The following is a 23952-nucleotide window of genomic DNA, read 5'->3' as shown; positions in this document are numbered from 1 at the left end:
GGTCACTCAGCTACAAAGAGGAAGAACTAGGTGGGTCTGACTCCAGAGGCCACTCCCACCACCATCATATTTTACCACCCACCTCATTTTTTTTTTTAATCAGTTGCAGTGACGCATATCAAAGCGATATGTAAACGATAAAGTACAATATATGTGACATAAAGTCACTGCAGTTACAGCAGATGCTGTTGGTGCCCTACCCATATTTGGCACTAGCCTTTTTCATACATGCCAGTGGCATCCTATTGTAAGCACATGCGATTCTCCACTTGAAGCCTTTCTCTCAGCCTGAGAGTCAGACAAGTCAGAAGTGTTGGGGAGGAATCAATCCTCCTGACAGAAGCTACCAGCCGGTGGTGAATGGGAATCGAAAGACTCAGACTTCAGCTTCCTGGCTTCTTTCCCTTTGCTGTCCCACGTCCTCATTCCCCTACCAACACACGCTGGAATCAACTTCCAATTAAACCACTGGCCCTCAAATCTCTGTCTCAGGGTTTACCGAGAAATTCCGCCTGGGGCACCTCTGCCAGGAGTCTGGGTGGGTGTTCTCAGGCTGCCCCCTGCCTGCCCACAGCTTCCCATGGGAGGTCCCCAAGGGAGCAACCCCGTAAACTCAATATCTCCCTTCCTACCCCCCTCATGAGAATCCATCGTTGACAGTCCTGCTGTTAGCTTTTCAAAGTGCGTTTATTATCACATGGAAAGGCAGTTCCTTGAGTTCCGTGTGCATCAGAATCATCTGAGTGCTAAAATGCAGACTCCGTGGCCCTAACCCAGACTTTGTGAATCAGAATCTCTAGAGAGGGGTGCCCAGGTGCTTGCACCTTCACGGATACTCCAGCTGATCCACACAGCATCCACTTTGAGAAATACTGTCCTAAGACATTCCCAAGGTTGAGCTACCAAGGAATGTGAATCGTGTTCCTTAGTGTTCTGTCTACAGCCAAGGCCTCTGTGGATTCAAGTGAGAAAGCCTGGAATAGCTGTGCCTCCTTGCTCCCGAAATGAAGCGTAGACGAGCCAAGTCCAGTTGTTACTGTCAGAGTGGGGCGGCCCGAGACTCCTGAGCAACGGTGTATAATGCAGAGGAGAGATCCATCTTCCTGACCCTGCCATATTTCTGCTCTCATGCCTCTCACCACCCGGCCCCAGCCCCTGTTCTCTCCTGTGGTAGAAACACTGTGATGACTACACATGAAAAATTAGGTTATGGCCTGTGCTCCTTTGTCTCTGGGCAGAACAGTCCCCTACCTCCCCACACACATCTTCAGAGCCACAGTTTCTGTGTGGTTTGAATTCGTGGTTTTGATCAATGATGCAGGCAGGAGAGGAAGGGGCGGTGGAGGGTGGCAACGTGAGTTACTTTGCTGTTGATTGACCCTCCAGTTCAGCTTATCCCCCTGAACTCCAAGTGCAAACCTCAGCTCCTTTCCTGTACCTCCAACCCAGTGCTATCCTAACCAGTGGCCTCAACACCCCTCTGCAACAAGCTCTGATACCTCTCCAAATCCCTCACCCCGTAGCAGCAGGAAACTGCTTCTCTACATTTGAAGAGTGAGGACATAAAATCAGGGAAGGCTTCATGGAAGAGGCTGCATATAAGCTGGGCCTTGAAGGATAGATGTGATTGCCGCAGGAGAGGATAGAGGGAGGGAGCAGTGCAATAATAATAAGTCAGGGAAGACCTAACTAATATAGGTAGGATAAGCATCAGGCACTGTGTTAAGAGCTTTAGATACATTATTTCATTTATTCCTCACTGCACGTCTGTAAAGTAGGTGCTAATGATAGACCCATTTTACAAATGAGGACATTGAAACAGATAGTTTAAGTTAACTGTCCAAAGTCACACAGCTATAAAAGGGCAAAGTAGGGACCCAAACCCAGGTAGTCTAGCCTATACTCTTGACCACCCTACTTCGCTGCCTCTCAACTACTGTGTTCCCTGTTTTACAGATGGAAAACTGACACTGAGAGTTTAAGTGACTTGCCTAAGGTTACGTAGCTTGTAATTGGCAAAGCTGGCATGCATTGGCCCTGGCAGATCGCCTTTTATTTACTGTATAACCATTTATACCCCTTCTAACTTAGTTTTTCCAGTGGATCATTTCAGTCACAATTTCTTACAGAGCCAGCCCTGGCTTACCATCACAACAAATGCCAATAGTTGGTCCAAATAAAAATCTTCCCTCTAGTGTGTGAAACAACAGGGATCTCCTGAAATCAAGAGAAATAGCCCTCTGAAGTACATCTCTCTTTGTTTTCAAAGTAGCATTCTCTTTAAGTCACCTGTGTGTCAGGCTCCCACTTATAAAAAACCACAGGAAAAAAATTCTTGACGTCTTTCGTCGGAGACAAAGTACTTTCTATCTCAAACAGGTTATGAGTTAATCATTCTCTCCTCAGTCTTCTGTACATATTTCTGTTCTCACACTTCTCCTGATGGGTTATAGTTGTCTGTTAACTTGGCAGTCGTTCCTACCCTAATGGTGAGATCCTCCAGGCAGGGACCAGGTTTGGGTGACCTCTGTCTCCCCTGTGTCTGGCCCCAGGATTGACACAGAGCAGGCATTCAGCAAATGTTCATTGAAAGAAGAAACGAATGGGGTGTGGTTAAGAGAAACAACACTTGCATCCACTATGGACTTCAGTCTATATTCCTTCTGAATCCAGTGGTATGCAGGTAAACTGGCTCTCAAGGTGAGGGGGGAACAGCCCTGATTTGTAGTGTTGGCTGATTTCTGTGGTGTAAATGCTTCCACCATGGCTGACTTCAAGCTGCCAGTGGTTTATCGTGTCAGTGTGATCACAAAGGTGGATGAGCTATCCGATGAAGAAGAGAATGGAAATTCAAACAGCCAGAGTGAAAGACCAAACCAAACATTTGTGAATTGGGAGACTTCTGTGTTTTACCTCCCGGGAACTAAGCCTCTATCATTTGTCGTCCATTTGCAAATTGAGATAAACTTAAATGACGTGGCTCCCGGAAGAGGGAGAAACCTGCCAAGGAAGCGACTATCCTGAAAACCAAAGGCCCGAGAAACACACTGGGTTTCTGAGAGATATTTACTTTTACTTGAAAATAAAAACACATTCACTGGCTTCCCTCGGCCATCAGAAAAGTGCACAGATTAGGGTGTCAAATGTTGGAAGCATCACACAGACAGAAAGTGCATTCACAGAGGCAAAATCGGGGGGTTCTAAGGAGAACATCTCATTCGACACATCCCCACACCATGTCTCTCTTCCTCTCCCCTCCTGACTTGAAGTCCTCAACATCCTGGGCTGAACCTGGGTCGCTAAAACTCTACCCAACTGCCCGTGGTTCAGTTTTGCACACAGTAACGGAGCTAGGAAGTAAATGACACGATTTGAATCCAGAACCATCTGACTTCAGTGTTCACGGCTCTTTCTAGTACATCACCTTTAATAAATACCTATTTGTTCAAAGCTTTAAGGGTGATTCAGATCACATCTATAAAGAGTTTTAGACTCTTACAAGTTTCAGTTCCATAAGGTGTCATTTCAGGTGAGATACTAGAGTTGTTGATCCTGATAAATATCTAAAGATGGGTAAGTGACTCCTGGGCCAATGAAGAAATCCCGCGTGATCTCACCCATCCCCTAGTGGTTGAGGCTGGAAAAGACACGTGTTGGAGTGACCACTCAGCCTTATGCCAGATGTTGCCTTTCCTTTTTTTTTTTTTTCTTTAATACAAATAATGAGTCTAGTGGCACTGCCAGGCCTTCTACTTACCACCCATACAGTCCTTCAAGTAGATCTTGAAATCCAGGATTATAGTGCTTTGGGCCCAAACAATTTTGTAAGATCTACAGAGAAAAGAAAAAAGATACAACTTGATATTTAGAATAAAGTTGTAAATATTAAAGCAAAAGTTGCTATAAGTGTGAACATAAACTAGGTGACAGTAAATTTCATAAAAGTATGCATAAAGAACACTGTTATTTAAAATGTATCGTTTAAAATAACTTATTGCTGATTTGGGGGGATAGCCAATGCAAACTGCAGAGACTACAAAAGTCATACATATGGCTATGTTGAAGAGAAACTAATGTTCTTTTTGCTGTATTATTCTAGGTTGAATACTAGTTAAAATCACCCCTACGTCACCTCCCGGAAAAAACATCTAGAGTTATTTCCAAATAAAAATAGGGTGCTGTGAAAGGTCTTCTAGATGAGATACTCCAAGAAAAGACCCAGTGTTTGGAAAGGCATCGCATTACAGGAAGTTAGCTGATGGAAAGGTCCAGATGTTTTAAGGATTTATTATTGGCCCTATGACCAAGGACTCTAGCTGATCAAAGCTGCTGGGCTTTCTAGGTGGGGCAGTACACGGAAACTGCCTTAGGAAAGGCTTTGGAAGTTTCCACATTTGTCATCTGCAGTCCCAGGCATTATCTGCTATCTCCCAAACTACCCGACATTTTGCTCCCTTACAAGACTCGTGAGCCTTTGAAAGTAGATGGGGATACTCTTAAGATTTGAACCATAAGGCAAATTAACCGTATTTTATCTGGACAGGAAGACATGATCTTTATTCTCGTCCCTAAAGACACAACTGCATTCAGGCAATATTACCCACCACTCCTGATGGCACACCAGAGGATTTTCAGTGACATCTTGATGAATAGATTCTATTTTCACACAGTTGTATTTATTTTCTTGTATGTAGTTTCATGGATGTTATTGCTTTGGACACCGCTAACTTTAAGTAAATGAGTAGCTATAAAGATAAATATGAAGAAAATAATAGTATTGTGGTATGTGGATAGATCAGAAGTTGTTAAGGAAGTTTGTAAGGAAATGAAATTCGAGAAATGATGTTTAAGGGCTAATACCATGAGGTGTTCCCACCAAGATCAACACGCATTGAAATGGTCCCTTATTCCTACGAGCAGGAATAATCTGTTGCTCCTTTAACTTACTTGTGGCCATTTACTGCCTCTTACTTGTATGTTCTCGTTGCCTCTCCCACTGTTTACATCTTCGGCATATTCCATTCATCTTAGCGAATGCAATATTGAAGTCTGGGAAGTGGAACTTCCCAAAGACATGTTCTTTGGTGAAATCCTTGTCCTCTAATCTTCACATCCTAGCATTTTAGTTGATGATTTTAGATTTGATAAAATAGATTTTATTTTCTATTCAGTTGCCTTCTCTCTGCATAACCTTCCCCTGAAGACAGTATACACAGTGATGAGATTTCTCGGTTATACTTCCATTTTCCTTCTTTATGAAAAGCTTCAGCCTTTCGTTTTCCATCTGTACCACCCCCACTATTGGGCTGACTTTGGGTGATCGGCTCTTCTCGGCCTCGCTAATCCAGCACATTTATTCAAGTCAGATGACCGCAATATGAAGCACTGTCGTTCGGTTAGAGAGCACGTGTGTGCAGATTGAGATTATTAGAAAAATAATTCTAAAGGAATGGACTTCTGATATACGTTTACTACGACTAAAGCAATTTAGTAGCTCGGGGTTTTCATTCAAGAAGATGAACGGCTTTTATCATATCTGATGGAAGACTTCTTTGGGGGAAGTCTGGCATATTCTGAGGCTGATGTCTATAGCTTACCACCATTTAACTCCCAACACAGCTGAAATCAGATAGGTTGCCGGAGGACAGCAGTATCTTTTTGTAACTGAGAAAGTAGAAAAGGGAAGGCGGGGGTGAAGAAATGTCTTCTCTTTGAACACACACCAAAAAAATGTGGTCTAATAGCTTTTTCTTAAAGAGAAAATACCTACATAACAGGTAAATCTGGGGAATTAAAACCAGAAACCTCCCTCATTTCTCCCCCCAGCCCTCTACATGTTCTCAGGGTACCTAAATCAAAGAGAAACAGATTAAGGTGAACGGCAAGGAATGTTCTGTACTCAAAGCAAGATCAATCTTTATACATAGATCCTTTTTTGGCACCGATGTAGAAAATCCAAACATGGAGATACTTAGGTCTGCAAATAACCTAATCTGCATACCAGATGGATCTAAGGGAAAAAACACAGACACTTTTCCCCACACATATTTTTTTTTTAAATATGAGCATAGAAAAACAGATGCTTTTGCTCCCAAAGGGTCTGTGGGCCTCTCTCGAGTAGTCTTATGGAGCAATTTAACTTCAGATTTCTAAAAGTATGAAAATGTCTCGATTAAGCATTAAATTGGAGGAGAAAGGGCCTCTAGAAAACCAGCTGAACATCTTCTGAATTATTTGTAACTTCTCAGTGATATCCAGCCCCCAATTTCGCAGAGAAGTGGATGGAGGAGTCAATAAAGGGAGGTGTCCCCCAAATTTAATGCTCTGTCACCTGCATGGTTCAGTGAGTGAAACTACTGTTTAAGTTTCAGTGAACGAGGATTGTGGCATTCTTCCTTTCAGCTCCTATTTGTGGGCATAAAAATAAATCTCCTTAAAACAATGAATGTTATCTACATTTCACACATCTTCCCTTATTGCATGTATCATATCTGCCATCGTATCAAGCTATCCATCTTCTCCAACAAATCTTACAAAGGCACAGTGAACACACGACATGGATTCGGGAACTCGATATTTCCTCCTTAAATTTCACAGTAGATGGTAAAACGGCTTTTATACTCGAAGTTCTGAAACTAGTTCAGAAGGAGCGATTATAATTACTGTAAAAGCAAAGTTGAATATTCTCCTGGTTACCAAAGTCATTAAAGAACTGAGGGTACAATTTATGCCTTGTTCATCTGTAACAAATGGAGAGAAAAAAGATTTAAGACTAACTGAACAAGAACTGCTCCCATTAGCTAGTTCCTTTATGCATAAGCATAAGGCACAAGCCTCCCATCCCACCCCGACTCCTATAAGCCCTGCACCAAAAACTCAAAGAAAGGAAAGATCTGGAGCAAAACATGACACTTTTGCCAGTGAGGCCTCACTTAGCTCACATCCGTAGGATCATTGCTGCCCTACGTGAGTAACATTTCAAGATAATTGAAATGTACTCTCTTAAGTATCGGGAATTTGAGCATTTCTGATGGAAACCTTCCCTCAGATGTATTATAATTTCCCTAGGTTTTTCAGCAGAAATTACTGAACGCAATAAGCCATACCCTGATGACTCAGGCACTCAGGATGATTATACTGTGCCATAGTACACTGTTGTCTGCTTTTGGGGGGGGACTCCTCCTTCCCCTTTAAGTCAGTTTGTCACTTCCTCTGCTGCAATATCACCACACCCCTCCCTATACACCCCTCCTCATTTGCAGCTTCTCACTTCCTGTGAACTGGAAAACCAAAATTGGTAAGAACTGTATGTTAAATAAGAGTTAAGAAGGCACTGAAAGTAAGGACGAGGAAATCATTACGGCTTTTAACGCAACAGCTTTGTGACACCTAAAGGTTCCTATCTTTAGATAACTTTCCCATCTCGTCCAGTTTAAGCTAAATTTTGAAAGGGTAGTGCTGGGAGAGGAACTACCTTCAGATAAGTGAGTTTGTTTTGCACAGACCACCTGGGCATGGATGAAAGCGGATATTCTAATAGCTTCAAGTTTTTCTGAACCTGAAAAACACTATCTTAGTGAATGACCTCTCTCCACAGTTATTTAACCCCACATAATTACATAAAGGCACATCCCAAACACTTTTGTAGATGTTATTCAGTTTGATTCGGACAACAGTGCTGACATAGGAAAGGCCAGGCTCATGGTCCCAGATTACAGGTAAGGAAATGGGGGCTGGAGAAAGTTGAGTGATTTGCCCACAATCCAACTGAGTACGTGACAAGGCTGGACTCCTGGATTCTCTTTCGGGGCTCGTCTAACACTTAACGTTTTCTGTGGCTTCCTGTTGCCTTTCTCATGCGCAGAAGAACACTAAACCCTGCCTCTGGTGAGACAGACTTACTCTGTTTCCTTTGGGCTTGCTTCCTTATTTCTCTCCAAGCTCTGCCAGATGTCCTTAGGAATCTTGCTCATTTTTCTAACAGAACTCAAAACCCTCTGATTTTATTACGTTGAAGGTTCTCAGGGAATTAAAAATTCAACAAATGTATGGTCCCAACTTGCCCTCAAAGTTAACAAACGTCACCAGGAAGGATGTTTCTCACAAGCGGACACTGAAGAATACACATCCCAGCCGATACCTAACAGCTCATTTTGTGTCACAGTGGTGTGAGAAATCACCTCCTCAAGACATTCATTAACCTTCCATTTCCTCCGTAAATAATCAGTCAGATACGTGGCTCATATTTTAAATTAATCAAAAATAGCGCTCTCGCTCTCTCTCGCGCGCACGCGCACGCGCACATGCACGTGCGCAGTACTTAAAATGAATTGAAATAAGCATGATATTTAAATATGTGGTTCCACACCTCTGGGCCAGTTTAAACCTCATCTCCTCCAGGGAGCCTTCCCTCTCCATCCCAGCAGGCCTTAGACATCTCTTCTTCCTCTTCTCCAAGACCCTAGAGTAATTCTTGATGTTTGACATTTAGCACGTATTAAGAAACCATGCAATGTACTGCCAAGAGCGTGGGTTCTAGAGGTACACAGACCTACGTTCTAATTCCAGCTTTAGCATATCTTAGCTGTGGGGCCTTGGGTACATTACTTAAATTTTCTTTGGTTGAGATTCCTCATCTGTAAAATGAAACTTATGATACTTAATCTGTTTAATTGTTCTAGGGATTTAATACAGCACCTAGCACAGTGCCTGGCATATACTAGGATCTCAATTAAGGGCAATTGTTTTTAATATTATCGTTATGACCTTTTATATAGAGTTCTGGTTTGATATGTGTACAACATTGTTTTCTCAAACTGTTTTTAGACCCTTGACAGCTGTGTCCATAGAGGACTATATGATGAAGTTTAACGGTCCCTTACTTGCACAGGTTCTTTCTGAGGCCTTATTCCAAATACTGCATTCATAATTTTGTATTATGTGTCTTAAAGAGGGCTCTTAAAGTGATATTAGCTTCAGGCCTGCACAAAACCTCTGTTTGTGTCTTTAACCTCTATCATATCCCCCTCCTCACACCCACTCCTGCATACAGCCAGTACCCAAAACAATGACATTTTATACAATCTTCAGTTAACCAGAATTTTTGCTGTACTTAACTATAAGGAAATAAGCTTATGTCAGGTATGTTGTGAAAACCTTTCAACTGCCAACCAGTACATTTAGTTGGAAAACATTCAATCCACTTACATATTTTGAGATTAATAAAAATGCGCTTTGTAAACTGTAAAGCTTAGTATTAATCCAGTGCTACTCCTGAAAATTATGATAAGAGTGATGCCCTTAAGGCAGGGTTTCTCAATCTCGGCACTACTGACACTTTGGGCTGGATAATTCTTTGTTGTGGGGGCTGCCCTGGGCATCAGAGGATATTTAGCAGCATCTCTGGCCTCTACTCACTAGACGCCAGTCACCCCTCCTAGATGTGACAATGAAGATGTCTCCAGGCATTGCCAGATATCCCCTAGGGGAAAAATCCCTTCCCCCACTACCTTAAGGCACATTCAGCACCAAAAGATGTACAGATGTTCACAGGTCTTTCATATTAAGGTAGGAAAAGGAAGGCAAGCATTTTAGAAAAGTTTTTTTTTTTTCTCAACTGCTTCTGCTAGAAAAGTTTTCAATAAGCAAAAGCAACCTCGATTAACCTGAAAATCACATTAACCCCGTTCCTTGAGTGTTCTATTCCCTAAGCATTCCAGATAAAGAAAGAAAAATGTACCATACATTCTATTTTCTAATTTGTATGCAAAGTTCAGCCCATTTTCCAGCTCAACAGCTAAGTACAGAAATCCAGTTCATGGGTGAAGGATCATCAGTTTCATCACTTTTGCCATCTATTTTAAGTGATAACGATGCCACTGACCCGGAAGTTTTGAGAGCTTTTTCCCTTGCTGTTGACATTTCTAACTTTCATATTAGCAATTCTTCCTGTATCCTATGCCTGAAAGTAAACTGCAACGAAAAGAAATCTGGCCCAGCTAACTATGATTGACTACATATAAACGACCTAACACTTTGTCGATTATTTAAAAGTAATTTGCTCTAGCCATCCCAATGACTGTGCAATTGAAAATGTCCTTGAATAAGCAATATTTCTTATTTTTTTATTTCTGCAGGTTGTGATCCTGGGAAAGCATTCAAGAGGTTACCACTACATGCTTGCTAACCTGGTAAGAACAAGCAGAGTTTAAATTTCCAGGGCATTATATTCGATTTAGTTTGTGTCGCCTGTAATTATCCCAAAAAGAAATGCAAGAAGAACCTAATGTGTTCTCTAGACACTTGGAGAAATGAGTCAGTAAATACTAAAACCTGAATGCAATAGCCTTGTTTTCAATTATGCTGTGTCTGTTTTAGCTGTGAAGCTTATATCCTCTCCTCGTTGAAAAACTAATAATTGGATATGATTCTTCACTGATTATTCTTAGATTTAATTTGGAGTTGAAATGTCAACCATTTAATCAGGTTTAAAATATAAAACAAGGGACAGGGGACACAAGAAACTGACTCTTTCCCCAATTAATCCAAGTGTATATGCACATTAGTATTGGATTTGTCTTTCTAGAAACAGGCCACCACCAAATCTTTTCAAACCAGATGTGAGCAGCAGGTTTGAACACAGAACATTAAGTAATCCTGTCAAAGTGTATAGCCACCTTTCTACATCTACTGAAACACAACTTGAATCTTTACCTTCAAACTCCCCACGCCTTTAAAATTTGTGACATTCTAGAAATTACTTTTTACTAAAGTTGGTTTATAGGTCTTCTTTCTCGAAAAAGACAATTGGTTTAGGAATTAACAAAGTGGCTTCTAAATCCGTAATATATGTTTGGTAGAGGTTCTGAAAAATACTATCTTCCTTTAATGAAAGAGGAATGGTAAATTATCACTATGATACTAAGAATCTATTAAATTATTACATAACATGAGTTCTAGACCCAATTTTATTTCATTAGCACAAGAGAATCATAATCATTCTAGAGCTCTTAAACCAAAAGAATAGCAACAAAGGTGAAAGATTATCATCATTATATTCTTAGATTTCTTAAATCAAAGAAAAAAATCTTATTTTGTTTTAATAATGAATATTTTTAAATGAGAAAGGAAATGTTACTTAAACCTCCTTAAGAAGTGTGTGCACTCAAACACGTTATAAGATGAAGATTAGAGCTACTGCTTTGAAATGTTGTGTGCGTCTTCTCCAATAAATTGCTCAGAGTGGAGCGCTTCGGTCCATTGTAGGGATAAATGAATTGACTCTTTTAGGAGAAGAAATCTTGATTCTTAATTCACATCGGAGTACATCCAGTTTGTTTGTAGACAACTGATAGGTAAAGGATGTTTGTTGACTCGCTGGGGGTTAGACCAGGCTTTGGCAGGAAACATGGAGGTTATAGCAAGTTATCTGAGGCAGTTATTGATGGAGTTTTACCATTTCTTTCTCACCCATAAGTATTTTGCTCTCCTTCCTTCCTTCCTCTCTTCCTTCCTCCTTCCCTCTCACTTTCTCTTCTCCTCTGTCTAGGGTTCTCTCAGCACTGATGGTACACGAGACAACTTTAGGTAGCGCACACACGAACTTTTTTTATTACGATGGTAAATGTATTTATTTACTATGTATTAGAAAAACATAAAACTAGCACATCAAAACCCAAATCTTATGGATGTTCTTACTTCATACAGGGTTAGAGATTTAACAACAAATGAAATAATTGTTTATGTCAAATGTGTCAAGTAAACAATGGCATGTTGCTACGAACAGATACAGCAAAATCTGTTTTGGGTATATGCAGTTGTGGTGGTACATGGATGACTGAAGTTTGGGGTAGAGCATTGAACTCGGGGTCAGAGACTTTGGGTCGTCCTACTGACTTTGCTACTCACTAGCTATGGGATGTTGGATAAGTCACCTCACCTTTGAGGACCTCAGTTTCCATACTGTAAAACTCAAATGGGAGTGGGGAATTCATTGATGTATTGGTTGGATCCTTTAGAAGCAGATGCTGAGATAGAAATAGGAGTGCAAGACATTTATTGGGAGTAATGCCCGGGAAAAATAAAAGGGAGAGGGACACAAGTAGAAAGGGAGCCCTTCAGACCACAATACAGGTCTGATATCAGCAAAGGAGGGGAAAAGGAAGGAAGTTTGAGGGATAGTTAGGGAGTTTGGGATTGACATGTACACACTGCTATATGTAAAATGAATAACCAACAAGGACCTACTGTATAGCACAGGGAACTCTGCTCAATGTTTATGTAGCAACCTAAATGGGAAAAGAATCTGAAAAAGAATAGATACGTGTATGTATCTAACTGAATCACTCTGCTGTACACCTGAAACTAACACAACACTGTTAATCAACTATGCGCCAGTATAAAATTGAAAGTTAAAAAAAAGATCTTCAGACCATGGGATAGCACACCTGGGAGCTACAGTGCAACAACTCCACCTGGAGGAGGCCCATACTGCCCCAAAATGGCGAGCCACTGTACCCCGACCTTGCTCAGCCATTGCTAGCAGCTGCCTGGGAAGCACCCACCTCCCGCTTGCGAGCTGGAGTAAATCCTGAAGGCACCGGAAGCTGGAGACTGTCGGCTACCTCACGTCCTGGAGGCAGGTTCAACGTTAAAAGATCTAAGCCTGAGCCGTGCACATCAATGGCTGTCTCAGTTGGCGTAAGGTGACCAGATGATCTATAAAGACCTTTCCCATTCTGGATTTCTAACTGGGCCTCTCTAATGCTACTGACAATCCTTCAGAACTTTGGTTTCAATTTTGAGACCCAGACCGGACAGGAGTGAAAGCTTGTAGAGTGACAGAACTGCAAGAGAAAATCACTAGGACAAGGTTGGGGAAAAGAATGGTAAACTGGATGCCTAACACAGAACTCAGAATTATGAAACCTTGGAAAGATGCCTACTACAGAATAAGCAAAGTCTGTTCCCTCAGAAAGAATGTAATATATAGTGTCATGTCAGTCTGGATAATGAAAACATGAATTCATTTACCATGCTTTGAGCGGCCACCCCTTCTCTTCCTCTAGTGACCTTCTTTCCATTTGAACACAGCCATGTGTCTCCATGAGTCCCTGTTCTCTATATCAAATTGCATATGGGCAATACAGATAGCAACTGTTACTAACCTCTGATAAAATAATGAGCCACATTATCCCTTCCGTGGTTACCAGATTATTTTAAGCAGCTAAAAATACCCCCAAAGACACACATACATATATACACACAGCAAACCAAAACTATTTAGAAGTCATTTAGATGATCAAAAATGGGTAAGTGGAGCTAAGAAAATGTTTCCTTTCAAGATGAGCCAGCTGGATGAAAGCTAAGGACACATACACAAGGGAAGAAGTTCTCATCTGAATCTCGGTGTAACAACAGCACCGAACCACTGCCTTCTTCTACAGATGCAAAATCAAAAACACTCTCACTGCCTACCTAAGCTTTCTGGAACCACCTGCACCAGAGCCCCAAGTGTCCCCTTTGCTACTAAGTCCCATCTATCTGGCAATGACTTCTATGTGCTTTTACATGGACCTTCCCTGGTAGCAATCCTAAAGTGACAAGACCTGGATATTCTGTAAATGCTTCAACAAAGACCTTTCATAGGTCAAGGTGTACATTTCAGAATGGACACCAAGCTGCAGAAAGTTCTAACTTGTTGAAATCCCTGGAAGAAACAAAAGATTTCATCGGGAGCACAGGCCGGAGATGTGATCTGGTCAGGCCAGAAGTGGACATGCTAATAACCAAAGAGCAAGTAAGTCTCTTACAAATTCTGTATCAGTCGGTGGTGTCATTTCTTTTTAGGGGTTGTTCCACAATTGATTGTTATTTCCTCTTCCAGAACTCTCTCTAAGGTGGTAATGTGTCTCTACTTTAGTACCAGAGGTAACCAGCAGGTATACAATTTGTCAGTCAAGCAACCTCTCTTTCTTTCTTGGTAAGGTCCTGGAGCAGGATCCTTTCCACTGCATTCCCAGGAATGTTGTGTATTGTGATTTAACTGTTTCATGTATGTCAATAACAGTGTGTAGAACCCTAGACTAACCCTAGGCATAATGAAGAAAGAAAGCACTAGACCAGGAGCTAGGAGATAAGTTCGAATCCCAAGAATTGATCTAACTAAGCCTGTGACAAACCAAACCTCTCTGAACCTGTTTCTTAATCTGTAAAATGAAGAGACAGACCAGATCAAGGTTTTCCAAAGTGTGCTATGTGTACATGAGATGATTTTAGGTAGGATATGGCAAAACTTCTTAGACTGATTAGTTTTGAATTTATATTAAATGTGTATTCGAAAAAGATAATTCTCCCGTCAATTCTATGAAGCTAAATTAGATATTTAGATTAAAAAACTTAGTCGATATAAAGAAAATATATGAGGTAGAGACTAGTTCAGATGATCCACCCATGCGGCAAAAAAAAAAAAACTGTAAAGGTGGTATATTAGAGGCTAAAGTTTGAAAAACACTCCAAGGTGACTTCCAGCTCGACATTTCTTCCCTCGTGGAGGGTCAGTTTGGACCAGGGAAGGCCAGGAGTGAGAGTGTAGGCACAGCAGCTGGGTGAATATGGAGGACATAAGTGGGGGAACACAACCAGATCCCCCTTAGCCTTGGGAAACTGTCATAGAGCAGACTTCAAATCAGTCCAGGGGGGCAAAAGCCAAGCAAGGTGTTGAGTGCCCTTAGCTACATTCTAAACAGAGCTGCAGCTCTAAAAGATCAATCAAAGCCGTTTAATAGTTGACACAGAACAAACTGGATCTGGGTGGAGATGATCCAACAACAGATGTTCAGTACCCAGCCCCCCAAATAAACCAAAAATCTCCAAGCATTTGAGGCGCCCAGGGGAAACGGTAAGCCACGGTAGGACTCATTCAGTGCTGCGCCAGTTAACCTCTGCCTTAGAAGACCCGACGGTTTCCTTGCCTAGGCTGAGACTGGTCCCAGGGTTGGGGACACTTGTGGACCCTACAAGTGGAAGTTAGGTCATGTCAGCTGCCAGCGGGAGAGGGCCGTAGGAGAGGTGATCAAGTTAGCCATTGTGCCAGGAGAGAAAGGGGGGAGAGAGCTGACTATCTGAGACTAGCTGCTGTGCTAGCTGTTTTCTGTAGGCTTTTCCTTTAATGTCTCCAATGAGGAGAGACTTCCTACCCACCCATTTTCCCCAAGCTTTGTAGAGATCAGGAAACAGGCTCAGAAAAAAATACATGACTTGTCTGAAGTCTCACAGCTAATCCATTGCCAAGCTAGGTCTCCAGTCGAGGTTGGTCAGACACTTGACCAAGAGCATCTCGCTCTTCTCATTTTACCCACTCAAGCATCTCAGTGAGACAGAAGGCCAGCCCCACAAAGGTCACATAAGAACATTTGCAAAGACATAAATGTATATGAATGACGTATAAACTATAAATTTATGAGGGTGAAGTAATCAGAGAGAAAAAGGCTTTAAAAAAACAAGGACAGCTTTGTGAATCTGGGTTTGAAATGCGTCCAATGGGCCAATATGAAATGTATCTTAGCAGGCACCAGTTACATCTCCATCACTGTCTTCTCCCCTGCTACATTCATATTCATCCCCTCTCTCTCTCTCTCTCTCTCTCTCTCTCTCTCTCTCTCTCTCTCTCTCTCTCACACACACACACACACACACACACACACACACATTCCTCTCCCCTGCTCTCTCATTCCCCTTCTTTCTCTTGCTCTCTCTTCTCTCTTTCCCTCGCCATCTGCCCCATTCATATGATTTGTATGCCAGAAAATAACAATAGAATATATCTAATGTTTCTAAAATTTTACTAAAACAAAAGCATTAGTCAAGAAATAGAACTCCAAAGAAGCATCCAGGAGTAACCGGAGCTTGGAGAAGTGAACTCTGCAGATCTAGGGATGTATCTGAAACAGAGAGGGGCCCACTTTGTTTAAAGAGAAAACAAGTTTGAATGAGATTGAGTCATGCTGTTTTGCTTGCGAATAACACCTGCTCCCTTCCCCTCCCAGGTCTTCTTGTTCTGCTCTCTACTCTTTCCCTTCCTTTGTACTTCCATTTTTAATGTTCTAAATAAAAAATTCAAATGCTCAAAGTCACGTGTTGCGATCACTGACACCTCAGCAGATGGCATGTAAACACAGAGTTCACGGGGCTGGAGCCCAGCCTTACAGGCAAAGGAGGTGAGCCTGAAGGGAAAAGTCCCCCCTGGTCCCCAATGCCAGGAGCCCAGTCACCTCCCCTGGGTACACAGCTTCTTTGGTGGCTCAGGATTCACTTTCTTCTCCAAATGAGGATAGGATGCAGCAGAGTATCAAGGGAATAAGGAGTGGGGACTGGGCAGGGGTCCAACGTCCTACCATGCATTTAGAGAGGCACAGGCAATTGTCAGCTTAAAGTAGCCAACTTTGAGACTCTCATTCCCCCTCTCCAAAAATGCCTCCATTATAGTCAACCATCCCTGCCTCCCACCCCCCACACACACCCCCGCCTGAAATTAACAAGGAAAGATCACTTCCTACTCAATGTTCTAGCAAGATGCATTGAAAAAATTCTGTTTTCTCCCCCAGGCCCCTCCCACATCATATCTGCTAAAACAGTGCTTCTCAAATTATCTGTGAAGAAGGGCCAGATTTCCTCCCAAATATTCACATGATAAAAGCACAACAACAATAAGTTACTAAAAAACATGAAATAAACAAAACAAGACATATAAAATACAAGCCCAAGTTTTTTTAGTATTAGATTCAACAGCCAAATTACTCTGTCAACTTGCTTATAAACTAAAGGCTTCTATTCAGTTTCTCTCCTTCTATCATCTCTGACTGGTAACAAACAGCAGACCAGCACCAGTCCACACATACTTCGGTTAGTACTACTCTAAAGATTTTTATAACAAGTTCGTTTTTCTATATACCACGTAATATGGCCAATACCTTGTTCACTCTACTACAAGGAAGACAGACGGTGGTCTCTTTATGAACCGTATAAACATATCGAACGGACCAAACTGGCACAACTTAGGATCACTGGCATGGAGGTAGAACAGGTGCTGGTACCTGCGCTGGGAATGAAGAGAAGGCAGAGGGTGGGGAGTCAAAACTCTGCATAGTATGGCCAGAGAAGGGCTTTCAGAGAAGGTGACTTTGAAACAATGATCTGAATGGTGAGAAAGGTCCAATTGTATGAAGAATCAGGGAAAGTTCATGTAATGCATAGGGAACAACATGTGCCAAGGTCCTGAGGCAGAAAAGAGTTTGATACCTCTCTGAACTGTTAGAAGGCAATTTTGGCTACAGCAGAGTGAGTGACAAGATCTGGATTATCTAAGGCTTACTTCCTGGTTAAATTTTAGCTCTTTTCAACAGCATCAGAAAGCCACTGAAGAATTTCAAGCAGGGGAGAGACATGACCTGAGAGCATGGATTTGAGGGTACGGGGAGAGGGAAGGGTAAGCTGTGACGAAGTGAGAGAGTGGCATGGACATATACACACTACCAGATGTAAAAGAGATAGCTAGTGGGAAGCAGCCGCATAGCACAGGGAGATCAGCTCGGTGCTTTGTGACCACCTAGAGGGGTGGGAGAGGGAGGGTGGGAGGCAGGGAGATGCAAGAGGGAAGAGATATGGGAACATATGTATATGTATAACTGACTCACTTTGTTATAAGGCAGAAACTAACACACCATTGTAGAGCAATTATACTCCAATAAAGATGTTAAACAAAATCAGTGTCAAATGGATGGATCTTATGGTATTTAAATTATACCTCAATATAACTGTTAATAAGAAAGAGATCAGTGCCTATTTTTCCCCCTAATAGCTTTTATGTCAATTTGTAATTATTTGTATATTCATACAGATAACTCCCACTGGACTAAAGTGTTGTGAGGTTAGGGACCAAGTTGGATATGGCTTGCCATTGTACCAACAGAGAGCACTTAGAAGGTTTCAAAGTATGTTTGTTAATTGGATTAGAGAATAAAACAGTGAGTGAACAATACAAGCAACCTGTAATCGAGTGCTAATTTATATGGTGTAATCTTTAACTCTATGCATTACATCCTCCCAGGAGGATGGATCTGCTTCTAGAAAAAGACTTGTGTCTCTCATTAGCAATCTGATAACTTGAGCCACCACAATTACCGTGCATTTCCCCATCAAAGCATCACCCAGGTGAACAATTCAGATGGCACTAAAGGCAGAGCCAGCCTTCATCCAAATTGAAACAGATACTCCTCCTGGTAGCCTTCCACCCCTCATTCTACTGCTTTTGTCTTCCATATAGGCAAGCCACCTATCTCATTCCTCACCCATAATCTACCATCAACTCAATGAAAGTCACCCAACTTATCTTGTCTCTGTTTTCCTCTCTGTACAAAATGTACCCTAACAATAATATTATATGAAGGAAATCGCCACATAATATCTTAAAAATAAGTGCTCTAAAAGTAAGCCTTGAGTATATCTATTTCCAAATCTCAGTTATCTTACCAGAAGGAAACTGAATTGCGGTACTATACGTATGAATCAAGGGAGACAGGATGATACCAAAGTCATCTGGAGCTTTGGAAGACTGAGTTGTCTGGCCATTCTCAAATCAAGGACAATCTCTCTTTGGATGCCAGTTGTGTAACTAGTGTCTGTGTAAAAGATGGCCTTGGAGAATGAATCAAAGGTAGCTTACAAGGCCTTGCATTAGGCACAGAGGTCATGGTTGGTTTTACACTGTTGGGTTCAGATGTGGGCAACAGCCACTGGCTCAAACAGATGTGATGTGACTGAGAAGCAATGCAATTGATGAAATATAGCAGAGCTTACAAATGTAAATGAGTAGTTTCGCTCTCAAAGGAATAACTTCTGGAGATTATATTCATATTTCCAACAAATGCTGCCATTGTTGCATAGAGGCAAAGAGTCAAGTGTACAGATACTTAGAACACAGAAAGTGAGGAAGCAGAGTTTCAACTCTCCCTATCTGTGAGCGCTACGATTGCCTCCAACCTTTCTCTGCCTTCTCGCATCTCCTTTAATCTCTCCCTCTGCATACAGTTTACTGGACCAACCAGAGGAAAGGAGACAGTCATGGCAGTGAGCAAAAAACAAAGCAAACAAAACGCAATTTCAAGCAAACCAAATTGGTGAAATGCAAGGAGCACTAGCATTTGATATCTAATCTAAACACACAAAAATCATTGCATATCTGATCATCACTTCTAGTTATTAAAATCCCTATGAAATAATAAAACGGGCTCAAAAGAAATTCCACTCAGTACAGCAGGGGATTTGGAACCTCGGAGTCACTTAGCAATAATATTGTGGAGTTTACACATAAACGTATTACATGGAAAGCACGGGAAGGCATGCAACAATGAAGGAGGACAAGAGCCCATAAGCAGTCAACAATGTGCAAGAGCCTATGTAATAATTGGCAAAAGGGGGACACAATTGGCCTTATTACTATCTGGTAGAGAATACAGAGACAAATTTAATATAGATGTTTCTTAGTCATTATTTTACTAATTGAAATGGCTCTTGAAGAATGAAATTTCAGTAGACACCCAGAGCTATAAGTGATGAAGTGAGGGCCCTTTCTAGACAAAGGAAACAGAACAAAGGTACCAAGTTTTAAAAGGGAGCGATGTGGTTAGAGCATGAGGTCTCTTGAAGGAAAAGGTGTGGATAAGGGCAAGAGAACAAAAGGTAACAGATAATGGCAATCCTTGAAGGTCAAGTCAAGATATTCAGCTGTCAGTATGTCTGTAGAAAGTAGGGAATCATTGCAGTGATTTGAGGAAAGGTGTATTATGCTCTAACAGATGTTTTAGGAAGATAAATTTATCATGCAAAAAATAAACTGGAAAGGTAAAGAACTAGAAGTTGGAGCACCAACTAGGAAGTCAGGACGATAAACTAGGCTGGTGGTCCTCAAACCCACTTGTGCTTCAAAGTCACCTGTTGAATGTATTAAAAAAAAAAAAAAAAGACAGGTGCTTGGGCCCCGTACCCAGTGACCCAGTTGAATTTATTAAAAAAAAAAAAAAAAAAAAAGACAGGTGCTTGGGCCCCGTACCCAGTGACCCAGTTGAATTTATTAAAAAAAAAAAAAAAAAAAAAAGACAGGTGCTTGGGCCCTGTACCCAGTGACCCAATAAGCTTAAAGCACCATTAAATGAAAGAAGGGATACAGGAAAAGGAAGAGATTTTAAGGGAAAATAACAACTTTGCTTTGGGGCACATTCTTTTTAAGGCACACATGGAATAAGAAGTCAATTTAGTTGGTAGACAGTTAGAAAACGGGGTTCTAGAGTATAAGAGAAGTTCTGATTGGAAACTCATTGGTGTCTCATTCAAAGTGAATTCGAGTTGAAAATTCCAAAAGAAAACAAGAAATTAATTTGTTTTATAGACTCTAAGCCTTAAAATGTAACAAATTCATTTGGCTGAGGTATTTTATGTATCATACATGTTATTTATCATAACCGAGTAACATTTAGGTTAAAAAAGTTGATTCTCAGAGCCCAGCTATGTGAGAATCACGACTATCTACTGCCCCCCCCCACATACACACACACTCAAAATTTTAAATGGAAAAAGGCGAAGAAAAAGAAAATGAAGAAATTCTGATATCTTTGGTTAAATGGGAGATGCCAGAAGAAGAAACTGATTTTTAAGCAACAGATGAACTGCTATGATTGAGTGAAGCAATAGAGCAGTTGCTATAAAACAGCAACCTGCTGAAACAAAATGAACCGTCCTTTCGCACAAAAATATCAAAGAAATCTACTGGAATGCATTTTGTCTTCAGTCAAACTATATTATTTTAAAGTATATAATTTTTAATAGTAGATGAAGCTCAGTGAGGAAACAGAATTCATGATACAGACATTTCCTTTGAAGTCAGACATGTTTATTAAATGCATGTATTAAATAAAAGGATATGGGTTTTCTGTCCTTTTTAAAGCAGTTGCTATTGGAAGAAGTGATTGTGTCAGGCACTTAAACCCTGAAACAAAAATGAGAACAAACTAAAAAGACTTAAAGAACTTTAAATATTACTTTTGTTCTGAGCCAAGGGCATGAGTTAAAAAGTTAAAACTTGTAAACTTACTTATCACATATTTAGATTGGTAGTCAAACTTATACTTTTTCTAAAGACAAGGGTTTTGTGATAATAATACAAAAATCCATCTGTATTCACATGTATTACTGTCTGGTCACTGTAACACTTCTGTTCACTGACCTTCCCCCTTTATTTTCCCCTTTACCACCCACATGTTTAGCGTTCATTCCTGTTGTGCTAGCGTCTTACAGAAATTTTGGAGAGACTCAGTGCCAGTGTTCTCAACTTGAGGCCCTTCTGTGACCAAGTCATAAAGAGAAGACTAGCAAGAGTTGTGAACAAATGCAATGCCTTAAAATAATGAGATAAGAGGTGACCATGGACCAAGAGCCAGCCAACTCCTGCTCCATAGCTAGAACTTGTATCCCAACTTCAAATTTCTATAACTGTCTCTCATCTTCCATTTTCCCCTTTATCATCCAGATGGTTGAAGGTCATTTCTGTTGCATTAGTTCCTGCTCAGAGTTTTTAGACAGACATCTCCTACCTCAGGGTCTCTACGTAGCCAACTCAAGCAGTGAATTCTGGCAAGAGGTATGGACAAGTGGGATGTCTTAAAATAATAACACAGGTAGAGAAAGTGAACCAGGAGCCAGCCAACTTCTCCCCTGAATCAGGACATTTCTCCTAACTTCCATCATCCTACCAGGACACTCCCTGCCACCATTATTTTAGTTCCTTTTCTATACACTCTGCATGGTTTGTTTTCTTGTTCTGCTTCAGTGTCTTTACATGGGTTTCAGGGATACATGAGGGGGTGTGACCAGCACAACAACTAAAATCAAGCAACATATTCTAGAAAAGTGCAGTGTCTTAAATTTAGATATCAGAAAAGGAGGCCCAGTACCCTGGCACCTCTTACTTTTGAGTCAGAATCCATCTCACTTCCCTTCCTTTTTTCCTGCCTACCTGTTGTGTGTTTGCTGGTCAGCTCTGTGGTGTTGGTTACTTCAATGAAGCTATGGGTAGACTTAGGCCCCAATTTACAACTTTCCCAATTATGGTTGTACATGATCATAGACTCTAGCAACTTCTTCTAGAAATAAAAAAACAACGGGATAGATATAGGAGGTGGACCAGGAACCAGCAAAATCTCCCTTCTTAACCATCTCCTCTCTCCTAACCTCCATCTTTCTACCACTGACCTCTCCCCTTTTATTCTCCCCTTATACCATCCATATGTTTGGTGATCATCTCTTTGGTGTCAATGTGTTTTGAGAGGTTTTAAGAGACTCAGCCTCAATTTTACCACCTTGAAGACTGTGGTTCACCAGCCTAAGGAGGAGATCTAACCAGAGGCTATGAATGGATGAAATGCTTTAAAATTATGGGATAATCTGTTAAATCAAAATGTATTATTATAATCTTCCCATTTCTGTGTCTTTGTTTTCTATTTGCTTTGTCAATAATTGAGAAAGGTATATTAAATCTCCATTTTGATTTTTTTTAATATATCTTTTGGCCACACAGTGCAGCATGTGGAATCTTAGTTCCCCGACCAGGGATTGAACCCGAGACCCTGCAGTGGAAGCGTGAAGTCTTAACCACTGGCCGCCAGGGAAGTCCCTCCATTTTGATTTTTAAAAATAAATTTAGTGCTGGGAATTCCCTGGTGGTGAAGTGGTTAGGACTCTGGGCTTCCACTGCCAAGGGCCTGGGTTCAATCCCTGGTCAGGGAATTAGGATCCCACAATGCTGCATGGGATGGCCAAAAAAAAAAATTGTTTTTAATAAATTTAGTACCATTTGTTTTAAAAATAATAATAATAATGGGATAGGAGGAGGAGGAGGAACAGGAGCAGGCCAGCTCCTGCACCTTAGCCCATACTTCTCCCCTAACTTCCATCTTCCTACCGCTTACTCCCTGCTCTTTCATTTACTCCATTTTCCTTTCTGGATGTTGTATCATCACCTGTGCTGTGTTAGTGTCTTTACATAAGTTTGGGGGGGGTCTTTGGCCTGCTTTTAGGGTTATAGATGTCATAACGATAAAAATCCATCAAAGATTATTATGGGAGGTGTAATGCCTTAAAATGGTGGGATAGGAGGAGGAAGACTAAAATCCAACCAAACCTGCCCTTAAATAGAACGTTTCTCTGAATTGCCATCGTCCTTCTCTCTCTCTCTTTCCTCCTTTCCCCTCCTACCTGTTGGATGTCAGCTCTGCCACATTACTGTCTCTGAAGAGGCTGTAGAAAGAATCAAGCTTTAAATTTTACAATCTTGTAGACTGTCAGTGCCACTTGAACCATGGAATTTAGCCATATTTGATACAAAAAGATAATTCTTTTTGAAGAAAAGGTATCAGAAATAGAAGGACAATCAAGAGTCAGCCAACTCCTGCCTTTTAGTCAGACAGTTTTCCTTATATCCCCTTCTCCACCATTCACCTCTTTTCTCCTTTTCCCTTCTGTGTCCTTGATAATTGTTGGTTAGCTCTGTCACATTAGCGTTTTTTCAGAGGGTTTAGGGAGAATCCAGCCTTGATTATCTCAACCTTGAGAACTGTGACTTGCTGCATCTAAATGCTGGGCAGCAGGGCAACATTCAAGCCACAGAATCTGATTAGAGATTACAAACAAGCAAAATGTATACAAATAGGCAAGAGGGAGAATTAGGGCCAAGAGCCAGCCAACTCTTGCCCTTTAGCAATAAGATCTCTCCTTTCATCTCCATAAAACCCTATTACAGAACATAGGCAGAACACTCTGACATAAATCACAGCAAGATCTTTTTTGACCCACCTCCTAGAGAAATGGAAATAAAAACAAACAAACAAATGGCACCTAATGAAA

At 41.1% G+C, this 23952-nt stretch overlaps 1 protein-coding gene across 1 annotated transcript in view; it reads left to right on the top strand.

Annotated features, from left to right (window-relative positions):
• Positions 1–23952, top strand: part of GRIA3 (glutamate ionotropic receptor AMPA type subunit 3) — a 300197-nt gene that overhangs the window by 175188 nt on the left and 101057 nt on the right. Inside the window, 1 exon segment of the mRNA XM_059050062.2 lies at positions 10137–10190. Coding sequence (XP_058906045.1) covers positions 10137–10190 — 54 coding nt within the window.

The sequence above is a fragment of the Kogia breviceps genome, chromosome X (genome assembly GCF_026419965.1).
Source record: "Kogia breviceps isolate mKogBre1 chromosome X, mKogBre1 haplotype 1, whole genome shotgun sequence".
In the NCBI taxonomy this organism is placed as follows: domain Eukaryota; kingdom Metazoa; phylum Chordata; class Mammalia; order Artiodactyla; family Physeteridae; genus Kogia; species Kogia breviceps.
Note: the sequence above shows the minus strand (reverse complement) of the source record. Positions and strands in the feature narration are given on the sequence as shown.